This window comes from Myotis nattereri (assembly GCF_964212035.1).
Source record: "Myotis nattereri genome assembly, chromosome: 1".
Taxonomy (NCBI): Eukaryota; Metazoa; Chordata; class Mammalia; order Chiroptera; family Vespertilionidae; genus Myotis; species Myotis nattereri.
Window position 1 is genome coordinate 229,585,468 of NC_138075.1, and position 17,707 is coordinate 229,603,174.

The 17,707-nt window shown below is 54.2% G+C and overlaps 1 protein-coding gene across 1 annotated transcript in view; it reads right to left on the bottom strand.

Moving 5' to 3' along the window:
• HTT (huntingtin) overlaps positions 1–17,707 on the bottom strand; it is a 99,617-nt gene that overhangs the window by 54,442 nt on the left and 27,468 nt on the right. The window contains exons 9-23 of the mRNA XM_081092472.1: positions 16,625–16,829; positions 15,593–15,640; positions 13,391–13,471; positions 11,501–11,862; positions 10,803–10,941; positions 10,446–10,564; positions 9,211–9,322; positions 8,854–8,991; positions 7,976–8,134; positions 7,791–7,888; positions 5,828–5,967; positions 4,597–4,660; positions 4,365–4,465; positions 2,167–2,313; positions 750–870 (exon numbers count right to left, since the gene is read on the bottom strand). Of these exons, the coding sequence (XP_080948598.1) occupies positions 750–870; positions 2,167–2,313; positions 4,365–4,465; positions 4,597–4,660; positions 5,828–5,967; positions 7,791–7,888; positions 7,976–8,134; positions 8,854–8,991; positions 9,211–9,322; positions 10,446–10,564; positions 10,803–10,941; positions 11,501–11,862; positions 13,391–13,471; positions 15,593–15,640; positions 16,625–16,829 (2,034 nt within the window). The remainder of the gene's footprint in view (positions 1–749; positions 871–2,166; positions 2,314–4,364; positions 4,466–4,596; positions 4,661–5,827; positions 5,968–7,790; positions 7,889–7,975; positions 8,135–8,853; positions 8,992–9,210; positions 9,323–10,445; positions 10,565–10,802; positions 10,942–11,500; positions 11,863–13,390; positions 13,472–15,592; positions 15,641–16,624; positions 16,830–17,707) is intronic.

A 17,707-nucleotide genomic window follows, 5' to 3' on the forward strand; every position in this document is an offset into this window, starting at 1 on the left:
AGAGTTTTTATCTTGGCTTTTATGTCTTCCTGTATTGGCTGAATTTCTTACAATGAGCATTTACTACTTTAATAATCAGAATGAAGTTGTGTATATTCCTATTGAAATAAACCAAGATTTTGTCCAAAGAATCGCAACTTCTTAGGAAGCCCCACATGAGTCTAGATGCTAGACTCTAGCATCATCTCACCATTAAGAGCTAACCTGCCCTGGCCGGTTTGGCTCAGTGGACAGAGCACTGGCCTGCAGTCTGAAGGGTCCCGGGTTCAATTCTGATTAAGGACACATGCCCAGGTCGTGGGCTCGATCCCCAGGAGGGGGCATGTACGAGGCAGCCGACCCATGATTCTCTCTCATCATTGATGTTTCTATCTCTCTCTCTCTCCCCTTCTCCCTTCCTCTCTGAAATCAATAAAAATATATTTAAAAAACAAAAAAGAACTGACCTATGGTCCTGGTCGGTGGCTCGGTGGTTAGAGCGTCAGCCCTCACACCAAAGGGTCTTGGGTTTGATTCCCAGCCAAGGGCACGGACTTGGGTTGTAGGTGTGACCCCCAACCCAGTTGTGGTGCAGAGGCAACCAACCCATGTGTCGCTCTCTCTCTCTTCCCCCTTCCCTCCCTTCCATTCTCTCTAAAAATCATTGGAAAATATATCCTTGGATAAGAATGAACAACAACGAAAAAGAACTGACCTTACAAAGGAGTAAAAATGAATCTCATTAAGCGCGGCCACGGAAGGAGACTCACCGTGAGCGCGCGCGTGGTGGCAGTGACCAGCTGGTGGGTCACGGCCGCGGTGACTCTGGACAGGTTGTTTTCCATGGTGACATCTGTGATGCTTGGCAGTAAGTTATAGCCTCTATATATTCTGATAAGAAAAGAATGGAGACTTAAATGTATTCTTAGAGCTCACGACATTTACAAAACTCAAATGGCATTTAGAAGTTTAAGATTAAAGGCTATAAGAAGTTAAAGCAGTCTTGGCTTTTAAGTTAAAGAAAGACTGGAAATAAGGTGGTCATCCTATTTAATAAAACCCTAATATGCTAAGTGTCTGGTCATCCAGTTGGCCATTCAACCAACCAAAGCATAACATGCTAATGATATGCTAAGGCTCCTCAACCGCTCGCTATGATGTGCACTGACCACCAGGGAGCAGAGATTTGACCGGTCAACCAGTCGCTATGACGTGCACTGACCATCAGGGGGCAGATGCTCCAACCAGTAGGTTAGCTTGCTGCTGGGGTCTGGCCAATCAGGACTGAACAAGACAGGCCGGACATGCCCTGGAGCCCTCCCATGGCCCCTCCCCGCTGACCAACCTCTTGTGTCCCTCCCCAATCGGTCCCTCGGCTTGGCCTGCTCCCTCTCGCAATCCGGGACCCCAAGAGGGATGTCAGAGAGCTGGTTTTGGCCCAATCCAGCAGGCCAGGCGGAGGGACCCCACTGGTGCATGAATTCGTGCACTGGGCCTCTAGTTATTCTATAAAAAAATGGCTGAGCCCTGGAAGGTGCGGCTCAGTTGTTTGAAGCTTCGCCCCATACACCAAAAGGTGGCAGATTCAACTCCCAGTCAGGGCACACACCCAGATTGCAGGTTCCATCCCTGGTCAGGGACGCATGCGGGAGGCAACTGATCGATGTGTGTCTCTCTCACATCAATGTTTCTCTCTCTTCTCTTCTCTTTTCTCTTTGTCTTTTTCTCTCTCTCTTTCTCTCCCCTCTCCCTCCCTCCCTTCCACTCTCTTTAAAAATCAATGGAAAAAATATCCTCAGGTGAGGATTACCAAAAGAATAAATAAAAATAAGTAAATAAATAGCCCACTCATATAAAAATAAATGGGCATAGGCAAGACAAACAAAGTGAAACATTCCACGGACACGTTTTAGAGAAGACAGCATCAGAGTCCTACAGAGGAATACACTCAGTACGTGGCTCGTACTGAACTAAAGTTTACGGTGTCACTCCTGTGTGATTCGGCAGAGCTTAAGGAGGCGGGAGCTAAATCCTGGAAAAGAACAAATACTATCAAAGAAAGATGATCTGCTGAAACACCTGCACCTAAACAGTTTGGGGTTTTTGTCCTAGAAAATCCAGTTTAGATGAAAGCCCTAGAGCAAGGCACCGGGAAAGGGCGCATTCCCGACGGGCTTGGTCGCGTACCTGGTTATGGTGCTGACGGAGAAGTGGGAGGCGGGCTGCGCCTCGTGCATGAGAAGCTTCAGGTAAACACTGCTCTGGTCTCTGGCCATGGCCACGACGGGGTCCGCCTGCCCTTGGTCGCACTTATAGAACAGCTTGGGGACAAGCCTAACATGAAAGCGAGGTGTTCACTGGAGGAAGCATGGACACCCGCCTGCGGCTCCCCCCCCGTCAAGGTGGCAGGCCTCCATCACCGTCCGCCCGCGAAGCCCACTGCACTTTCCAGGCGTGTGTTCTCTAGCATGTTGGGGGTCTCCAATCACAGGCCACCCCTCGCCAAGCTACGCTGAGCCCAAAGGCAGAATCTGGGGGACTCTCCCAGCGGAGCAGGGGGGCTCCTTCCTGCACCCACGTGCGGAGCGTTTTGTGGGTTTGCGTGAGTGCGTGGACTCCCACACTGACAGGAGGGGTGCAGAACTTTCAGAAACAATCACTGTTTTACTTGCAAAACCCTGTATCTTTCCTCTATGGAGACTTGGTCATTAAGCCCAATTCTTCAAGGTATAAAATTGCAATCATTTTCGGGAAATGGTAAAGATCCAAAATCTTTGACCAGGCAAGTCATACAAACCCAGTGAAGCCAGTGAAAAGCTGCACCTCACAGGGCATCACGAAATGCAAATGCAGCACTGGAAGCGGAAAGATGTCACCAAATTTAACTGGTTTTCTTTGAGTGGTTTGATTACAAGAATTTTTATTTACTTTTTTATATTTTCCTTAGATTTTGTCGAGTAAACGTGCTATTTTTAAAAAGAAATACCAATTTCTTCCTAAACAACTGACACATGTTTAACTTGTCTGAAACATGTTTGGTGAGCAGAACCAGGCCCCACAGTCCGCATGGGAGTGCAACGGGCCTGTTGCAGAAAGCGCCCACCCACAGAAGCCCACCGCCAGGACCCACCCAGGAGAATGAAAACCAAGTCCACACAAAGCCTCGCGGGCAGATGCTCACGGCAACATGACTCATCGCCACCAAAAAGGGGAAATAACAACGACCACCCTCTGGTGAGCGAGTGAACAGAACACAAGGGTCCCTGCGAGGCTGCCCCTCAAGCCCAAGCGAGAGGCGCCAGGGCAGCAGCCTGCCTGTCGTTCGGCCCCGTTGACAGAAACAGCCCAAGAGGCCACCCTCCGGAGGCAGGACGCAGGCTCCTGGCTGCCTGGCTGCGGTGGGAACGGGGAGCTTGCAAATGGGCGCAAGGGATCCTTGCAGGCCATGGGAATGTTCTACAACTGGACGGTGGTGATGGCTACACAGTCCGAAAATGAGCTGAAGATCTTTCCATTGTACATTTAAGATGCGTGTACTTCAAGGCATGTAAATTATACCTCAAAAAGCTATTACAAAAATTTAAGAACATCCCAAAGCTTGGCCTTAGTAACTCAACTTCCAAAAATTATGCAGAAACGTTTGTGTGGCGATGCTGGCTGGAAGGAACACTGCTCGTTATTTAAACGGAAGACAGCTTCACCCTGGCTGGTGTCGCTCCAAAGCCAAAAGGTCACAGGTTCTGCTCCTCGTCAGGGCACACACCCGGGTCGTGGGTGTGATTACCGGTTGGGATTCAGGCAGGAGGCAACTGATTGATGTTTCTTTCTCTCCCTCTCCCTCTCTCCCTTCCTCTCTCTAAACAAACAAACAAAAAAATCAATTGAAAAGAGAAAGGTAACTTTAATATCCAACTAAATAATATTTATATAAAGGCTTATCACAATCACATAGTAAAAACTGGCACCAGTTAAAATTTCTCTTCTAGAAGAGTATCCGATAACAGGAAATTGCTAATATTTAAGTGGAAATTACTAGATTACAAAGCTCTATATATTTTGTTCCAATTACAGAGCAAAATGTTAACAGCGATCATCTTTAAGTGGCAGAACTGATGGGGATTTTCACTTCCTTCCTAGCGCCATTCCCTATATTCAAACATTCGGGACTGCAACTTGGCCTCGGGGGTCAGTGTCCTGCTGTGCCGATGCCGTTTTGGGCTCGTGGCAGTGAGTGACTTCCTTCCGATATCTGAGGAGCAGCAGGAAGTGACTGCAAAAGACGCAGGAATACTGCCCTCTGGCCCAGAATGTTCCCCGGTCCCCTCCTCATAACATCGGTGCTTTCGCCAGAAAAGTAACCGAAGAGAAAAGACGCTGGCAAATACCTCACTAACGACGCGGCGGCAACGTGTCGCACTCTGGGGTCTTCATCCCCCAGCAGGTGGAGGACCACGCTGTGGAGCACCCGCTCTTGCAGCTTCAAAAGCTTTGAGAGAGAAAAGAGACCGGCTATGTCCCGAGGTTTCGGTCAGCGGCTGGGGAAGGCGGCGAGGAAGAGCTCGCGGTCAGCAGCCCAGCGCGCACCACGCACCGCACTCCCCGCGGGAACGTGCTTACCCCTGTGTAATGGTGCGCCCCTCTGTGCAGGTGTTCTGCTTTTGCTTCCAAAAAGCTCACCAACCTGACGAAAGAGATGTTTCACGGTGAGCACCCATCCCTCCACAAGCACCTCTGGCGGCGGCGGGACGCTGACAGGCCCACCGCGAGGGCAGGCTGCGGAGGCGGGGAGCCAGCAGCACCTGCTAAATGGTGTCACATCCTCTCCTAATCCAGACGCCGCCCATCAGATGTGCTGAGAAAATGCTTCTCTTCAAAAGCAACAGGAGCGTGCATTATTTTAAGACTCCAGGGCCTGCAGAGTTAGCTCAAATGTGGGGACTGTGGGCAGGGGCTGCACCTCCCGCCCACTGGCCGCGGCCAGCAGGTGCTCACGCCCATGCTGTGGCCCCTCTGAGGGGTACAGGAGAGACAACCCCTAATTCTCAGAGATGTTCTGAGGATGCAGCAAATGCCCGCAGAGGGTGGCCAGCACGCGCCTGGCACAGAGCAGCGGTTCTCAACCTGTGGGTCGCGACCCCTTTGGTGGTCGAATGACCCTTTCACAGGGGTCACCTAAGACCATCCTGCATATCAGATATTTACATGACGATTCATAACAGTAGCAACATGACAGTTATGAAGTAGCAACAAAAATAATCTTATGGTTGAGTCACAACATGAGGAACTGTATTTAAAGAGGCAGAAAGTTGAGAACCACTGCTCCAGATGGTGCTTAAAAAGTCCCTGGTAAGAAAAGAAACATTCTCTCTGGCAGAAAACCCACACTCCTCCAGGACGCGAGAAACTGCAGCCCATCTGATGAAGTTCACGCTCCACACCAAGCAGCCATACGACCCAAGTCTGGGGCAGTGGTGAGCACGCTCTACGGACCAGAACTGACACGGCTCTGGCGTGAAGTGACCCTTCCACTCCATCAGAGACGCCCGGCACTGCACTCGGCTGCGCGGAGGGTCTGAGCGGGGCCGAGCGCTGACGGAGCGAAGCACTGTCAGCTCTAAGCCCCTCGGTTTCTGCCGCACAGGTGACCGGCCTCGCTCACTGCCAGGGCTGACCTGGTGACTCTCCGAACCTAGGAGTTACCTGATGATCCTCACCACCCACTTCCCTGGTGACTCGACACCAGGTTAGCTAGAGACGCTCACTATCTGGGGCTGGTAACCATCACCACCTGCACCAAAGGCACAGCCTTTGGATGCCCCACACCCTGCGAGGGGCCTGCTGCGCGCACCTGAAGTCCATCTCTGCGAGTGTCTCCAGCAGCTCCGTCCTCACCAGCCAGTAGGAGCTGCTCCTCAGGCTCAGCACGTCAGTGATCAGCTGCAGCCCCAGGTCGCTGTAGCTGCTGCTACAGAGGCTCATGACACAGTGCTGGAAAGCAAGGCCGCGTGACAGCGTCAGAAGCTCCACACACTTGCACACACTGCTCCACGTGCACATCACGCACCCACACCGGTCCATGTGCACATCACGCACCCACACCGGTCCATGTGCACATCACGCACCCACACCGGTCCCTGTGCACATCACGCACCCACACCGGTCCCTGTGCACATCACTCACCCACACCGGTCCATGTGCACATCACTCACCCACACCGGTCCATGTGCACATCACGCACCCACACCGGTCCATGTGCATATCACACACCCACACCGGTCCCTGTGCATATCACGCACCCACACCGGTCCCTGTGCACATCACGCACCCACACCGGTCCCTGTGCACATCACGCACCCACACCGGTCCCTGTGCACATCACGCACCCACACCGGTCCATGTGCACATCACTCACCCACACCGGTCCATGTGCACATCACGCACCCACACCGGTCCCTGTGCACATCACGCACCCACACCGGTCCCTGTGCACATCACTCACCCACACCGGTCCCTGTGCACATCACTCACCCACACCGGTCCCTGTGCACATCACTCACCCACACCGGTCCCTGTGCACATCACGCACCCACACCGGTCCATGTGCACATCACGCACCCACACCGGTCCCTGTGCACATCACGCACCCACACCGGTCCCTGTGCACATCACGCACCCACACCGGTCCATGTGCACATCACGCACCCACACCGGTCCATGTGCACATCACGCACCCACACCGGTCCCTGTGCACATCACGCACCCACACCGGTCCCTGTGCACATCACTCACCCACACCGGTCCATGTGCACATCACGCACCCACACCGGTCCCTGTGCACATCACGCACCCACACCGGTCCATGTGCACATCACGCACCCACACTGGTCCCTGTGCACATCACGCACCCACACCGGTCCCTGTGCACATCACGCACCCACACCGGTCCATGTGCACATCACGCGCACACACTGGTCCATGTGCACATCACTCACACACATGTATCCATGTGCAACTCACTTGCACACAATGGTCCACATGCACCTCACACACACAATGGTCCATGTGCACCTCAGTCGCACACACTCGTCCACGTGCAACTCACTCGCACACAATGGTCCACGTGCTCAGAGACATTTGTGATACATGCTTTAACTTCAGCAAACTTGCATTTCGAAGTGTGTCCCTGTCACATAACTTGGTTTTCCTTTTCCTCCCATTTCTGCCTCGGTCACGACCTCTCCTGCCAGACACCCATGCTGTGAACACGCATCAGCAGTACGAGGGAATGGCACCGTCACCCGCCACTTCCCACACATCTGAGACCCAGGGCCAGCCCCGCCCCTCATGCTTCCCGATGTCACTGCGTACCTCACGGTGACGTACCTGGGGTGACTATGAACCAGAGCGGAAAGGCTGCACAGCTGCCAGGCCAAGGACGGGGCCTGCCACTTGTCACGGTCAGAGGTGACTAACGGCCTCCAGCCTCACTCTGTGTGTCCAACGGCCTCAACGAGTTGTCATTTTTAACTCAACAGCTTTGACACTTATGTGAGCGAGATCTTTTTCTAAACACACTCTTAGAAAAAAGGTGTATTTCAAACCAGCTAACCCCATGAGAATATTCTGAGAATCAAAACTTTTAAAACAGTCCATTAAACCGTAAGTTTATCGGCAATGGTTTATCCCTAAAGCAAAGTGATGGATACACAGACGTTTATTCTTGTTTGCAACATTGCATGTCTGGACACGTGCAATCTTAACTGTACTAACGGTAAGGTTCCCAACGCGCACAGGGGGTCCACAGCGCTCACCCGCACAGCTGTACACGCCAACTTGCAAGTAACAGATGACTCATCCTTCAGCGTTTTCCGCAGCAAAGGAACGCAGTCCACCAGAGAAAACGTGTTTCCTGAACAGAGCAAGCCACAAATGCCTGCGTGTGAACTTGAACTTGGCAATGACACCCAGAGGGCAACCCTCAGAAACTGGCCGCTACCTGTGCGAGCTCGAACGGAGCCCAGCCAGTCCCCCACCTGGAAGCGGGACCTGCTGAGGATGGAGCAGATGAGAGTCCCACAGAGGATGGCCGTGGCTCCGCGGACCTGCGGGTCTCCGTGATCGATGTAGCTGAGGACGTCTGAGACGTACTGCTCCTCTGCGGGGACAAATGCCAGCCACCGTGAAAGTCCACTTCAACTTTCCAGGAAAGACAACGAGGGGCGGGCGACCCACCCAGACAAGGCCTGACGAGGGTAACATGCGGGCAGTGTGTTTAGGCTTGAAAAGTCTACATTCAAGGTAGCAGTCAACACAACCGGTTAGAATTCCAGGTTGTCAGCCAATAAGCAAAATTCTATTTCTTTCCTTCATGAAAGGTGAGAAAAACTCAAACGAGTCCACAGTTACCTCACATGAATTCAAAGGCACAGGTCTGCCCCCGCGCCCAGAGAGCGAGCAAGGGAAGCGAGAAGAGAGCGTCAGAGGGCACTCTTCCCACCATCACTCCCTAACGAGTACGTCCCGGAGCGTGCGCGGGACCGGGTCAGCGGGGCGTCGGCCGCTCTCAGCCCGCATGTCTGAGTGTGCTATAAATTCTGATTACATACTAATCTGGGCTTTCGGTAAAAATCTACATCATCAACGAGATCGTATGTTCCCAGAACCCTACTGTGCTGCTGTGTGCATTCCCACTGAGCGCCGCGAGGAAGGCTCTGAGCCTGCGGCGTGTGCTGAGTGGACAGCCCCTCACGGACGGAAGCCCGCGAACGCAAGAAACCCACTGTCCTGCCCTAAAGCGGTCAGGGCGGGAAGCCGTCTTCCAGGGAACGGCGGGCGCGGGCGCGAGCGGAGGCCGTCCGGCGGAGGGCACCGTACCCGGACACTCGGCGGCGTCCAGGGGGGCTGTGTACAGCTTGCTGAAGAAGGACTCCGGGCACAGGGCCACCGCGGCGCCGACACAGCTGAGCGCCAGCGCCTTCACGCTGACACGCACGTCCCTGTCGGGAACCAAGGCTGCAAAGGAACCACCTGGGTGTCACCTTCAGCTTCAAAGCAGCAAACACTTAGTTTCCAAAAAAGCAAGACTAGATCCCCTGAAGCAGCCGCCCGCCCTCCGGCAATCAGTACAACCTCCGCTCACGCTCACCAGCCTCGGCTGACCGCCAGCCCGGCAGCGGCGCCAGGCTGCTGAAACCCGGGCTTCCCCGCGTCTCTCCCCGGCCGCCCCCTTACCGTTTCTCTCCCCCGTGAGCAGAAACGAAGCAGACAAGAGGCGGACACAATGGGTAAGGGGCGCAGAGTCGTCGTCGTCAGGCTGCCCGATGTCCCCTCTGATGCGGCAGGGCTGGAACAGAGAAACCGACACTTGCTTGTCTGACAACAGCACACGCTCGTCCCCTCGCTCACTCAGCCTGGCTCCCGCGCGGCAGCGGGCGGTGCTGGGGCACAGGTGCTGCCTCACCGGCCACGGGCGAGAGGCAGGAAACATCAGGGCTGCGTGGGCTGCGGCAGGGACGACTCAGAGCGCAGAGGGCACACCCGGTAGGGGCTGCTGGGGAAGCCACCGGCTATGGGCAGGGCGGCCCCGGAGCTGGGAAAAGCCCGAGGCGCAGCGGGAGGAGCCTGTGTGGGGATCTAAAGCCACGACTGAGGCTGCAAGAGGGACTGAGCGCCTCTGTGGCTGAGCACCCACTAGTTCTTGCCCTCAAGGCATTTAAACTAACTGGGAGGACAGGCAGTTCCTCAGGAAACGAAGTTAGAATGACCACCTGACCCAGCCATTCCACCAGGAACTGAAAGAGGGCCTCGAGGAGACACCTGCACACCATGACCACGGCCCGCTGTTCCCAAAGGCCAGCCGGGGGAAGGAGAAGACAAAATGTGATGGCACATAGAACAGAATGTTAGCTCATGTTTAAAATAAAAGGCAGGAGAGTCTGACACCTGCCACAGCATGGATGGCCTTGAGGACAGGATGCTCAGTGACGTGCGTGAGTCACACAGAAGGGCAATGCTGTAGGGTCCCACTTATGTGAGGCCCCTGGAGGCGTCAATCCAGAGCGCGCACGCAGAACGGAGGCCCCGGGCTGAGGAGGGAGGACTGGGGCTGCAGTGTCCGGGGCCAGAGCTTCCGCCTGGGAAGGCAGGGGGCTGGGAGACGGGTGTAGGGACAGTCAACAACGTGAATGCATTTAAGCCACTGAACTGGCAAGTTTTAAGCTCCGGGTTTTCTACCACAATAAACAGACCCACAGATCGATTCAAAGGGACAAACGCAAGAAAACACTGCACAGCCCTGCAGGTGGTCAAATGAATGGTCCCAGAAGGCGGGGAGGCAGACAGGCCAGTGGGAGGGCTCCAGGGAGGAGGCCTCGGGGTTCTCCAGGACGGCTGGGGTTGGGGGGTGGGGGTGGGGCAGCACGTGACAGACAGCCCAGGGACCACTCTCCTGCGCCTGAGCCTCTCACCTTGTTGTCCTGATCCCCTGGGTCGGCGGCGTCCTCTCTGGACACACCCCTGTCCACACTGCTGTCCGAGGGCTGCCTGCTGTGGCCCATGCTTTTCAGTAAATGTGCTTGCTGAAGGGCTTCCAAAACATAGAAGCAGGGTCAGTGACAAACCTCGCATTACACGCGCACGCGCACGCACACGCACACGTTCAGAGTCAGCGTGAACGGAAGCGTTAGGTCAAGGAAAAGGGCGATGGTCCTTCGACGTTCCTCCTCACCCACAGCCCAGAAAACAGACCCCCCGGGACTTCTTCCTGGGCACAAAGACAAACGAAGGTGGCGGGGCTGCCCCGGCACACGCCGGAGCCCACATACCTGCGGATGCAGCTGCAAAGGTGACGGCGTCCTCAGGAAGGCCCGTGGGCTCCTCCTCCTCCTCCCCCTCTCCCTCCTCCTCCTCCTCCGGCGGTGGGAGCTGCATCCCCGGGTCCTGGCTGTCGGCGCCGTCTAACGCCTGGACGGTGCAAAGGGGCTGTGAGGCTCTGAACTAACTCCCAAGGGCAAAGGCGAAAACCACACGACGACGGGCCGCCCCACAGCCACAGAGGCCGTCCTCCAATGCACACAGACGCATGCGCCCAAACTGCCCAGAGCTTGCAGATCACGGCACCACGCGCTCTAAAAAGTTCAGACTCTAGGAATTCCAGTCTGGAAATCTCTATTTTTTAAAAAGATTTTTACCCGAGGAGGATATTTTTTTCCCATTGAATTTTTTTAGCAAGAGGGTGGAAGGGAAGGGGGCAGAGGGAGAGGGGGAGAGAGGGAGAGAGACAGACAGACAGACAGACAGACAGAGACAGAGACATCGATGTGAGAGATTTTAGCAGAGTCCATATCAACTAATCTAACTGCCCTCATTCAACACAAGACGCTGGGCCACTCCCGCAGCGAAGGTCTCAGAAGGGGCTGAGCTGGTGCCTCTGCACCGTCAGTGGGTCGGACGGGACGAGGGTCCAGGTCTGGGCCTCCGGGGCGGGCCCTATGCAGACACCAGGCGCACCCTCCCCACTTACGATTTCGGAGCTGTCTGAAGGGGTCACGGCTGAGTCGGGCCCCTCGGTGGTGGTCTGAGAGCTGTCGCTGAGCGGGGAGGAGGCCTGGGTCCCATCGTTCAGGTCCATGGCCGGGTCGGACGGGACCGCGCTGATCTGGCTGGAGCTGTGGCTTAAGATGTCCTCCTCATCCCCGTCAGTGGCCGCACTCGCCAAGTCGCAGCCGGTCAGATCCACCGAGTCCGGCTGTAGCGTGTGCTGCGACCGGGGCTGCTCGGTGATGATGTCATGACCCGTGGAGTCAGGCGCGGAGCTGACAGAGCCCGGAGTGGAGACCCCGGAAGAGGCAGCCAGCTCCCCACAGATCTCGCCCTTGACTGAGGCTGAAGACAAAGGGCCAGGAAAAACATCCGCTAGGGGTCAAATGCTTGCAAATACCTTCAAACTCACTGTCACTATTTTAACAGCAAAAATCCTCAAATACAGTGAAATGAACCAGAATATTTCAAAAGCAAGACAACAGTGCATCCTTTAAACATGATCACAACGGCAGCCCACTGTTACTGCCTTTTCACCATGTTACCGCATCGGATTAAAGAGACTGGGTCAGCCCTAGCTGGTGTGGCTCAGTGGATAGAGTGTCGGCCTGCAGACTGAAGGGTCCCAGGTTTGATTCCGGTCAAGGGCTCATGCCTGGGTTGCAGGCTTGATTCCCCAGTAGGGGACGTGCAGGAGGCAGCCACTCCATGATTCTCTCTCATCACTGATGTTTCTCTCTCTCTTTCCCCCTCCCTTCCTCTCTGAAATCAACAAACATATTTTTTTCTTAAATTTTTTAAAGAGCTCGGGTCAGCAGCAGACGCCTGTTACATCTGCAGCATTCCCACAGGCGTTTGTCTCACTGCAGCTCAGCTGCGGCGGCACTTCAAGTCCTCCGCAGCTGCTGGGCCCTGCGGGGAGTATGCGGGCAGCTCCCGCAGCTGCTGGGCCTTGCGGGGAGTATGCGGGCAGCTCCCGCAGCTGCTGGGCAGAGCCACGCTCACAGGCACTCTGGGCAAGCAGTGCTCAGAAGCAACGAGGGTAAATTCACCATCGCCTCGAGGGAGCCTTTCCTCCTTCTCAGACCCTGTTCCAGACCCCGTTCCAGACCCCGACGCTGCGCCTACTCTCCTGCAGCACAGATGTGCAGGTTCCTGGTTTATTCTTCACTCCCATAGACAACGACAACCCCACCTAAAACCACGCCAGGAAGCTCCCGCCGCCCTGCTAGCAGTGGCCACTCCTGGAAGCCCGTGGGTCGGCGAGCACTTGAGCTGTATTATTGCAGCTGTAATTTTACTTTAGCTTTATTTTCGTAATTAGAACACTGATTTCTACTTTGTAAAATAAACGAATACATAATCACCATTGGGATGATTCAGATTTTCCTTCCCAAATAAGTTACCTAAAAACATTCTTTCAAATAGAATTATACAACTCAAACCACTCTCATTTAATCCAATTATTAGTATCTTAGTCAATACTCATCCTTTAAAAGGTGAATAAAGAATCTCATACCTCATTAGATAACTATCTGTGAACAAATGTAGAATTCTTCTTAAATCATCCGTAGACGATTTTTAATCCCTTTCCCCTCACAACCCATGCGGTTGACTGTTACCCACCACCCTCCTCAGAAACTGGCGCTCAGGAATGTGGACCTAGTAGTAAAGCTGCCGACACCAAGGGAAACAACAAGTGTCGGATGCAAGGAGACACACACGTTCCAAAGGGAACCTATGAAAGGCCTGAATGCTCCACCACCAGCAGCTGGCTTCACCACTGCCCCGGAGCAGGGGGTGGTGAGGCAGGGAGGAGGGCAGGGGCAGGAGGGAGGTGGCCCCCACGTCACCCCGTCACCCCAAGAGCTACCTGCGAAGGCCGGGCTGCTGCCCTCCGACCGGGACTCGGAGTCCTCCTCCAAGGCCGCCGCTTCCCCCAGGAGCACCTTCCCTAGGAGAGAGGCAGCGCCTTGAGCTGGGAAGGAGGACTCGGCAGCGCAGGCAGCGCCCCCGTGCGGCCTGTCACTATGTGTAAGGGCGCTCTGCCCGCAGCGCTGAACACCGCACAGGTTCGTGGGGGGCACTAAGACCACCAGCACGTCCACACGGAAAACACTGGAAAGCACGGCTCTCAGACGGTGCGGCACCGCGCTTGAACAACTACAAACACTTACTGGCACATGTGACAGTTAGTATCACATGGCTTCTATTACTATTTAACCTAAAGACGGCAAGTTATGGCGAGAACTACTTCTATCAGCCCTTCTATTATTCCTGTCGCATCTCCAGTGGCGTATCAGAATTTACACATAAAACGTCTACTCCTAAAGGCCACTTTCATTATCTTTTAATTTGCTAGATTCTAAGGTTAATCATAACTCAAGCACTGTACAATCTGGGAGGTAGAAATAATATTTCATCTTTTGCAAAGTTCAAAAAATACATTTTACAGTTTATAGTTTCCAGGCTACATTCACATAAAAGGAAAACGAATGTTTGAATGTGATTTAACTGGACTCATTAAATCTTATGGTTACATTACATATAAGTGTCATTAAATGGCAGTAACAAAACAATTACTGGCAACTTCTAATTTCACTGCTCTTTAAAGAACGGGTCACAGGTGCGACGACTTCCCAAATTTACACTAATGTGGCATTAAGGCAAAGCAGAGAACAACAAGGAGACCCCACATGGAGGTGACACGGGCCAGCGAGCGGCGGGCCTCCTGCATGTGGGGTGCTGTATCCCAGGCCAGGCGGTGGGCCTGGAGAAAGGCCTGGGCCCCGTGCTCAGGTGCTGAAGAAAGCAGTCTGTCCCCAGGAGCCTCCCCAAGGGGAGCCAGGGCCCTGCCGGGCCACACACACCCCAGCCTCACCTGACCCTACATCCACAACAAACCTGCCGCTGTCTCTCCTCTATACCGGCAGGTGTCATTTGAAAAGAGAATTCTGAGCCTGCAACAAAGAAGTTAGAAACTACAGCTCTGACGGAAAAAACAACCAAAACAGAAAACGCTGGAAAAGCAAAGAAGAACCTGAGGACCTGCCCGAGGCTCTTCTAAAACAAGCCGCTCCTCGCGTGGGCCCGCGCCTGCCCACCATCGCTGGCGCGCGGCTGAGCCCAGCGCAGCATCACAGGAACACCCGCGGCCGGGACCTCCCGACTCCAGGAGAGAGACCGACTCACTCCCCTAGCAGCCTCGGCTGTGAACAATCTTAGTTCACCAAAATCTCCGAGTCCATGCAGTGGCCCACACTGTGACGGCCAATCAGAGTTCCGAGTCCATCTAGGAAATGTTTTAACTTAGCCACGGCTACACATTATTCCTGCAAAGACGGCCTTCAACTGCCAGTAACATTCGCATCGGGCTCTCAAATACACACAAAACTCATGACACAAAACAATTAGTACGTTGTATGCCAATTATACCTCAATTAAAAAAAAGAATTAGTCTTTTAAGATTTCAAAATAAAAAATGGCAGCAATTACTTCCTATAGAAATCTAGACTGGAAAAGAAAATAAACGCTGTTGCAAAGTGATAGTATGTACCCAAACTGTCAGATTTTATTAGAAACACTTTGATCTAACAAAAATAATTAATTGTATCAGAACACTTTGGCCTGTGCAACGCCAAATATGGCTGGAATACCCCAGGCCCCAATTAACTAATTAGCCAATGGTTATTTCTGACTAATAACAAAACCGGCTGGGAAGACAGCTCACCTTAGTAAACATAAGGCGCTGCGCTGCGCACAGCAGCAGGCAAAGCAGGCAAAGCAGGCAAAGCAGGCCGCCTGCTCAGGAATGAGTCTGACCGGAAGGCGGCCGCGCCCTTAGCTCAGGACGCCACAGGCAGGCGGCAGAGGACACAGGTAGGCACCAGGGCTGAAACGGGAACCCGGGCCTTTACAGAAAGCCTGCCCAGCCCTGACCAAAGCCGGCAAGTTGACGACAGCGATTCTGACCGTGGCAGTGTGGAAGCAGCACCTGCCAGGCCCGACCCAGCAGCATGCACCCACCGGAACAGAGACAATCAGCAAGGCCCAGACTGATTTCTGGAATAATCACCTTTTTGTTTTCTGGAAAGGACAGGGCTGCATGAAGAACCCCCTCCGGCTGCAAATCACAAAAGAACGACAGATGAAAGAAGGCAGCGAGCTGTTGAAATTCAGGAGGAATTCAAATGTTTTCAAAGAGCATGATTCAACTGTAAAGCCAGAGAATATAAGAATGTATTCCCAAAAGGCAGTGCTCCGCTTTAATTTTGACATGAACATTACATTACCACGCAAATATACATACAGTTCAGGCCTAAAATGTCAAGAGTGCATATACACTACATGTAAAAAGCCAAATTAAAACCATCAGAAATCTCAGATTATCTGGTCAACTAATAAGCAAATATAAATTTTCGTTAGGAACCACCATTAGAAATGAGTATTTTGGCGATTACTTGTAAGGCGTGCATTCCGTAGAGAAAGGTTCTCCAGTACAAGGACAGGGAACAGGCACATGACCATCCTCTGCTCCCGGCACACGCATGGGCATGCACACGCAATGCACTACATGGACCGCACCCCACAAGGCAGAGGAGAGGCCGGGAGAGAGGGAAGCCCCCCGGTGCGACCCAAGGCTGCCGTCTACCCCAGCTCCTAAGGGCGTCTCCATGTCAGGCAGGGCCCCTGCGGCAGGAACACCAGGGGGCAGGGGGCAGGGGCAGCAGCACCGGGTGGCTCAGGGCCCCCCAGAGCAAGCACAGTGGGAGCAGAGACAGGCAGGCGAGGAGAGCTTTTCTAAAGTCGGTGAGGACAGCAAATAGAGACCCAGAGGGCAGCAGGAACAAAGCCCTGGGGACCCAAGACCCATCTCCGGCAAAGTGACAGATGACAGGCCCTGGAAACCTCTCCGTGCCATGTTCACTCTAAGACAGACGAGATGCCACCTGGAGGCAGCCGCGCAGACAGAGCGACCCCATCTTGCCCCTCCCCTTCCCACACATCAGTTCCCTGTGCAGAGGGCACCCGCACCTTGTTGAAAATCTGGTGAGGAGCTGAGGCATCGCTGCCCTGGCCCAGACCCAACAGTGGGGTGAGCACTCACCTATCAGCTCCACGATGCTCCCGCTGCGGCTGCGGCTGCCGGGCTCCCGGCGGGGCGCGCTGAGCTGCGCCAGGCCGCCCGGCGTGGTCAGGGCGCGCAGCAGCTCGGGGGGCGGGGTCCGGAGCAGCTGCTGCAGGAGCTCCAGCGCGCCGGTCACCACGTTGTGGTCCGGGTGCTGGGCGTAATGCAAGGTCAGCTCGTAAACCTGCAGGCGAAGACGGGCGGCTGTCACTGTGTTCCCAACGGCCCTGGTGTCCCTTCCTGTCTGACGGCTTATGCTGGAGACGGGGGCCTTCATTTCCGCCCCTAAAACTCTGTCACGTCCACCAGTGCGCTCAGCAGCTGCCAGGTGGCCTTCTGAATCCCCACGAGACTTGTCACCAATTCCCTAAGGGAAGCGGAGCCCGTGCCCAGGAGCAGACGAAGGTGTCCGCCTCGCGGGCTGGCCAGGGGTGGAGAGCACGCTCCAGGGGCAGTGAGCAGGACTGACACCCTCCCTAAGCAAGGACCTCGGTCCGGAGAGCCCCCCAGAAAAAGCTGACGGAGCTTGTAAAGGCCTCAAGACAACTTTTCTCAGTGCTTCTCACACGACCTATCACGTCCCATGAACATGATGAATGTATTCTTCATTAGAGTTGCCAAATAAAATACAGAGCACCCAGTTAAGTTTGAATTTCAGATAAACTAATAACTTTGTAGTATGGTTGTGTGATTTCAGGCAGACTTACACCACACAATTATTCGCAATTTATCTAAAGTTCAAAATTAACTGGCAGTCTTTTTATTTGCCAAGTGGGCAGCCTGCCCTTTAACATCCTAACAATAAAACATACGTTCAAAAAAGACAGAAGCACCAGAGGGCACAAGCTAAAAGGCTCCAGAGGCAGTGACACTGAACCGCTGGCTCTGGTTCTTCTGGGGGGCCCTCCATCACTCGGGGTCGCAGGTCTGCAAACTGCAGTCCACAGGCAACCCACCCGCCACCTCTCCGCATGCGGCCTTCGTGGACACGCCGTGTCTGCGGCATCTGCAGCTGCCTCCGTGCTGCGGCCATCAGGGAGCAGCTGGCCCGTCAGAGAAGGC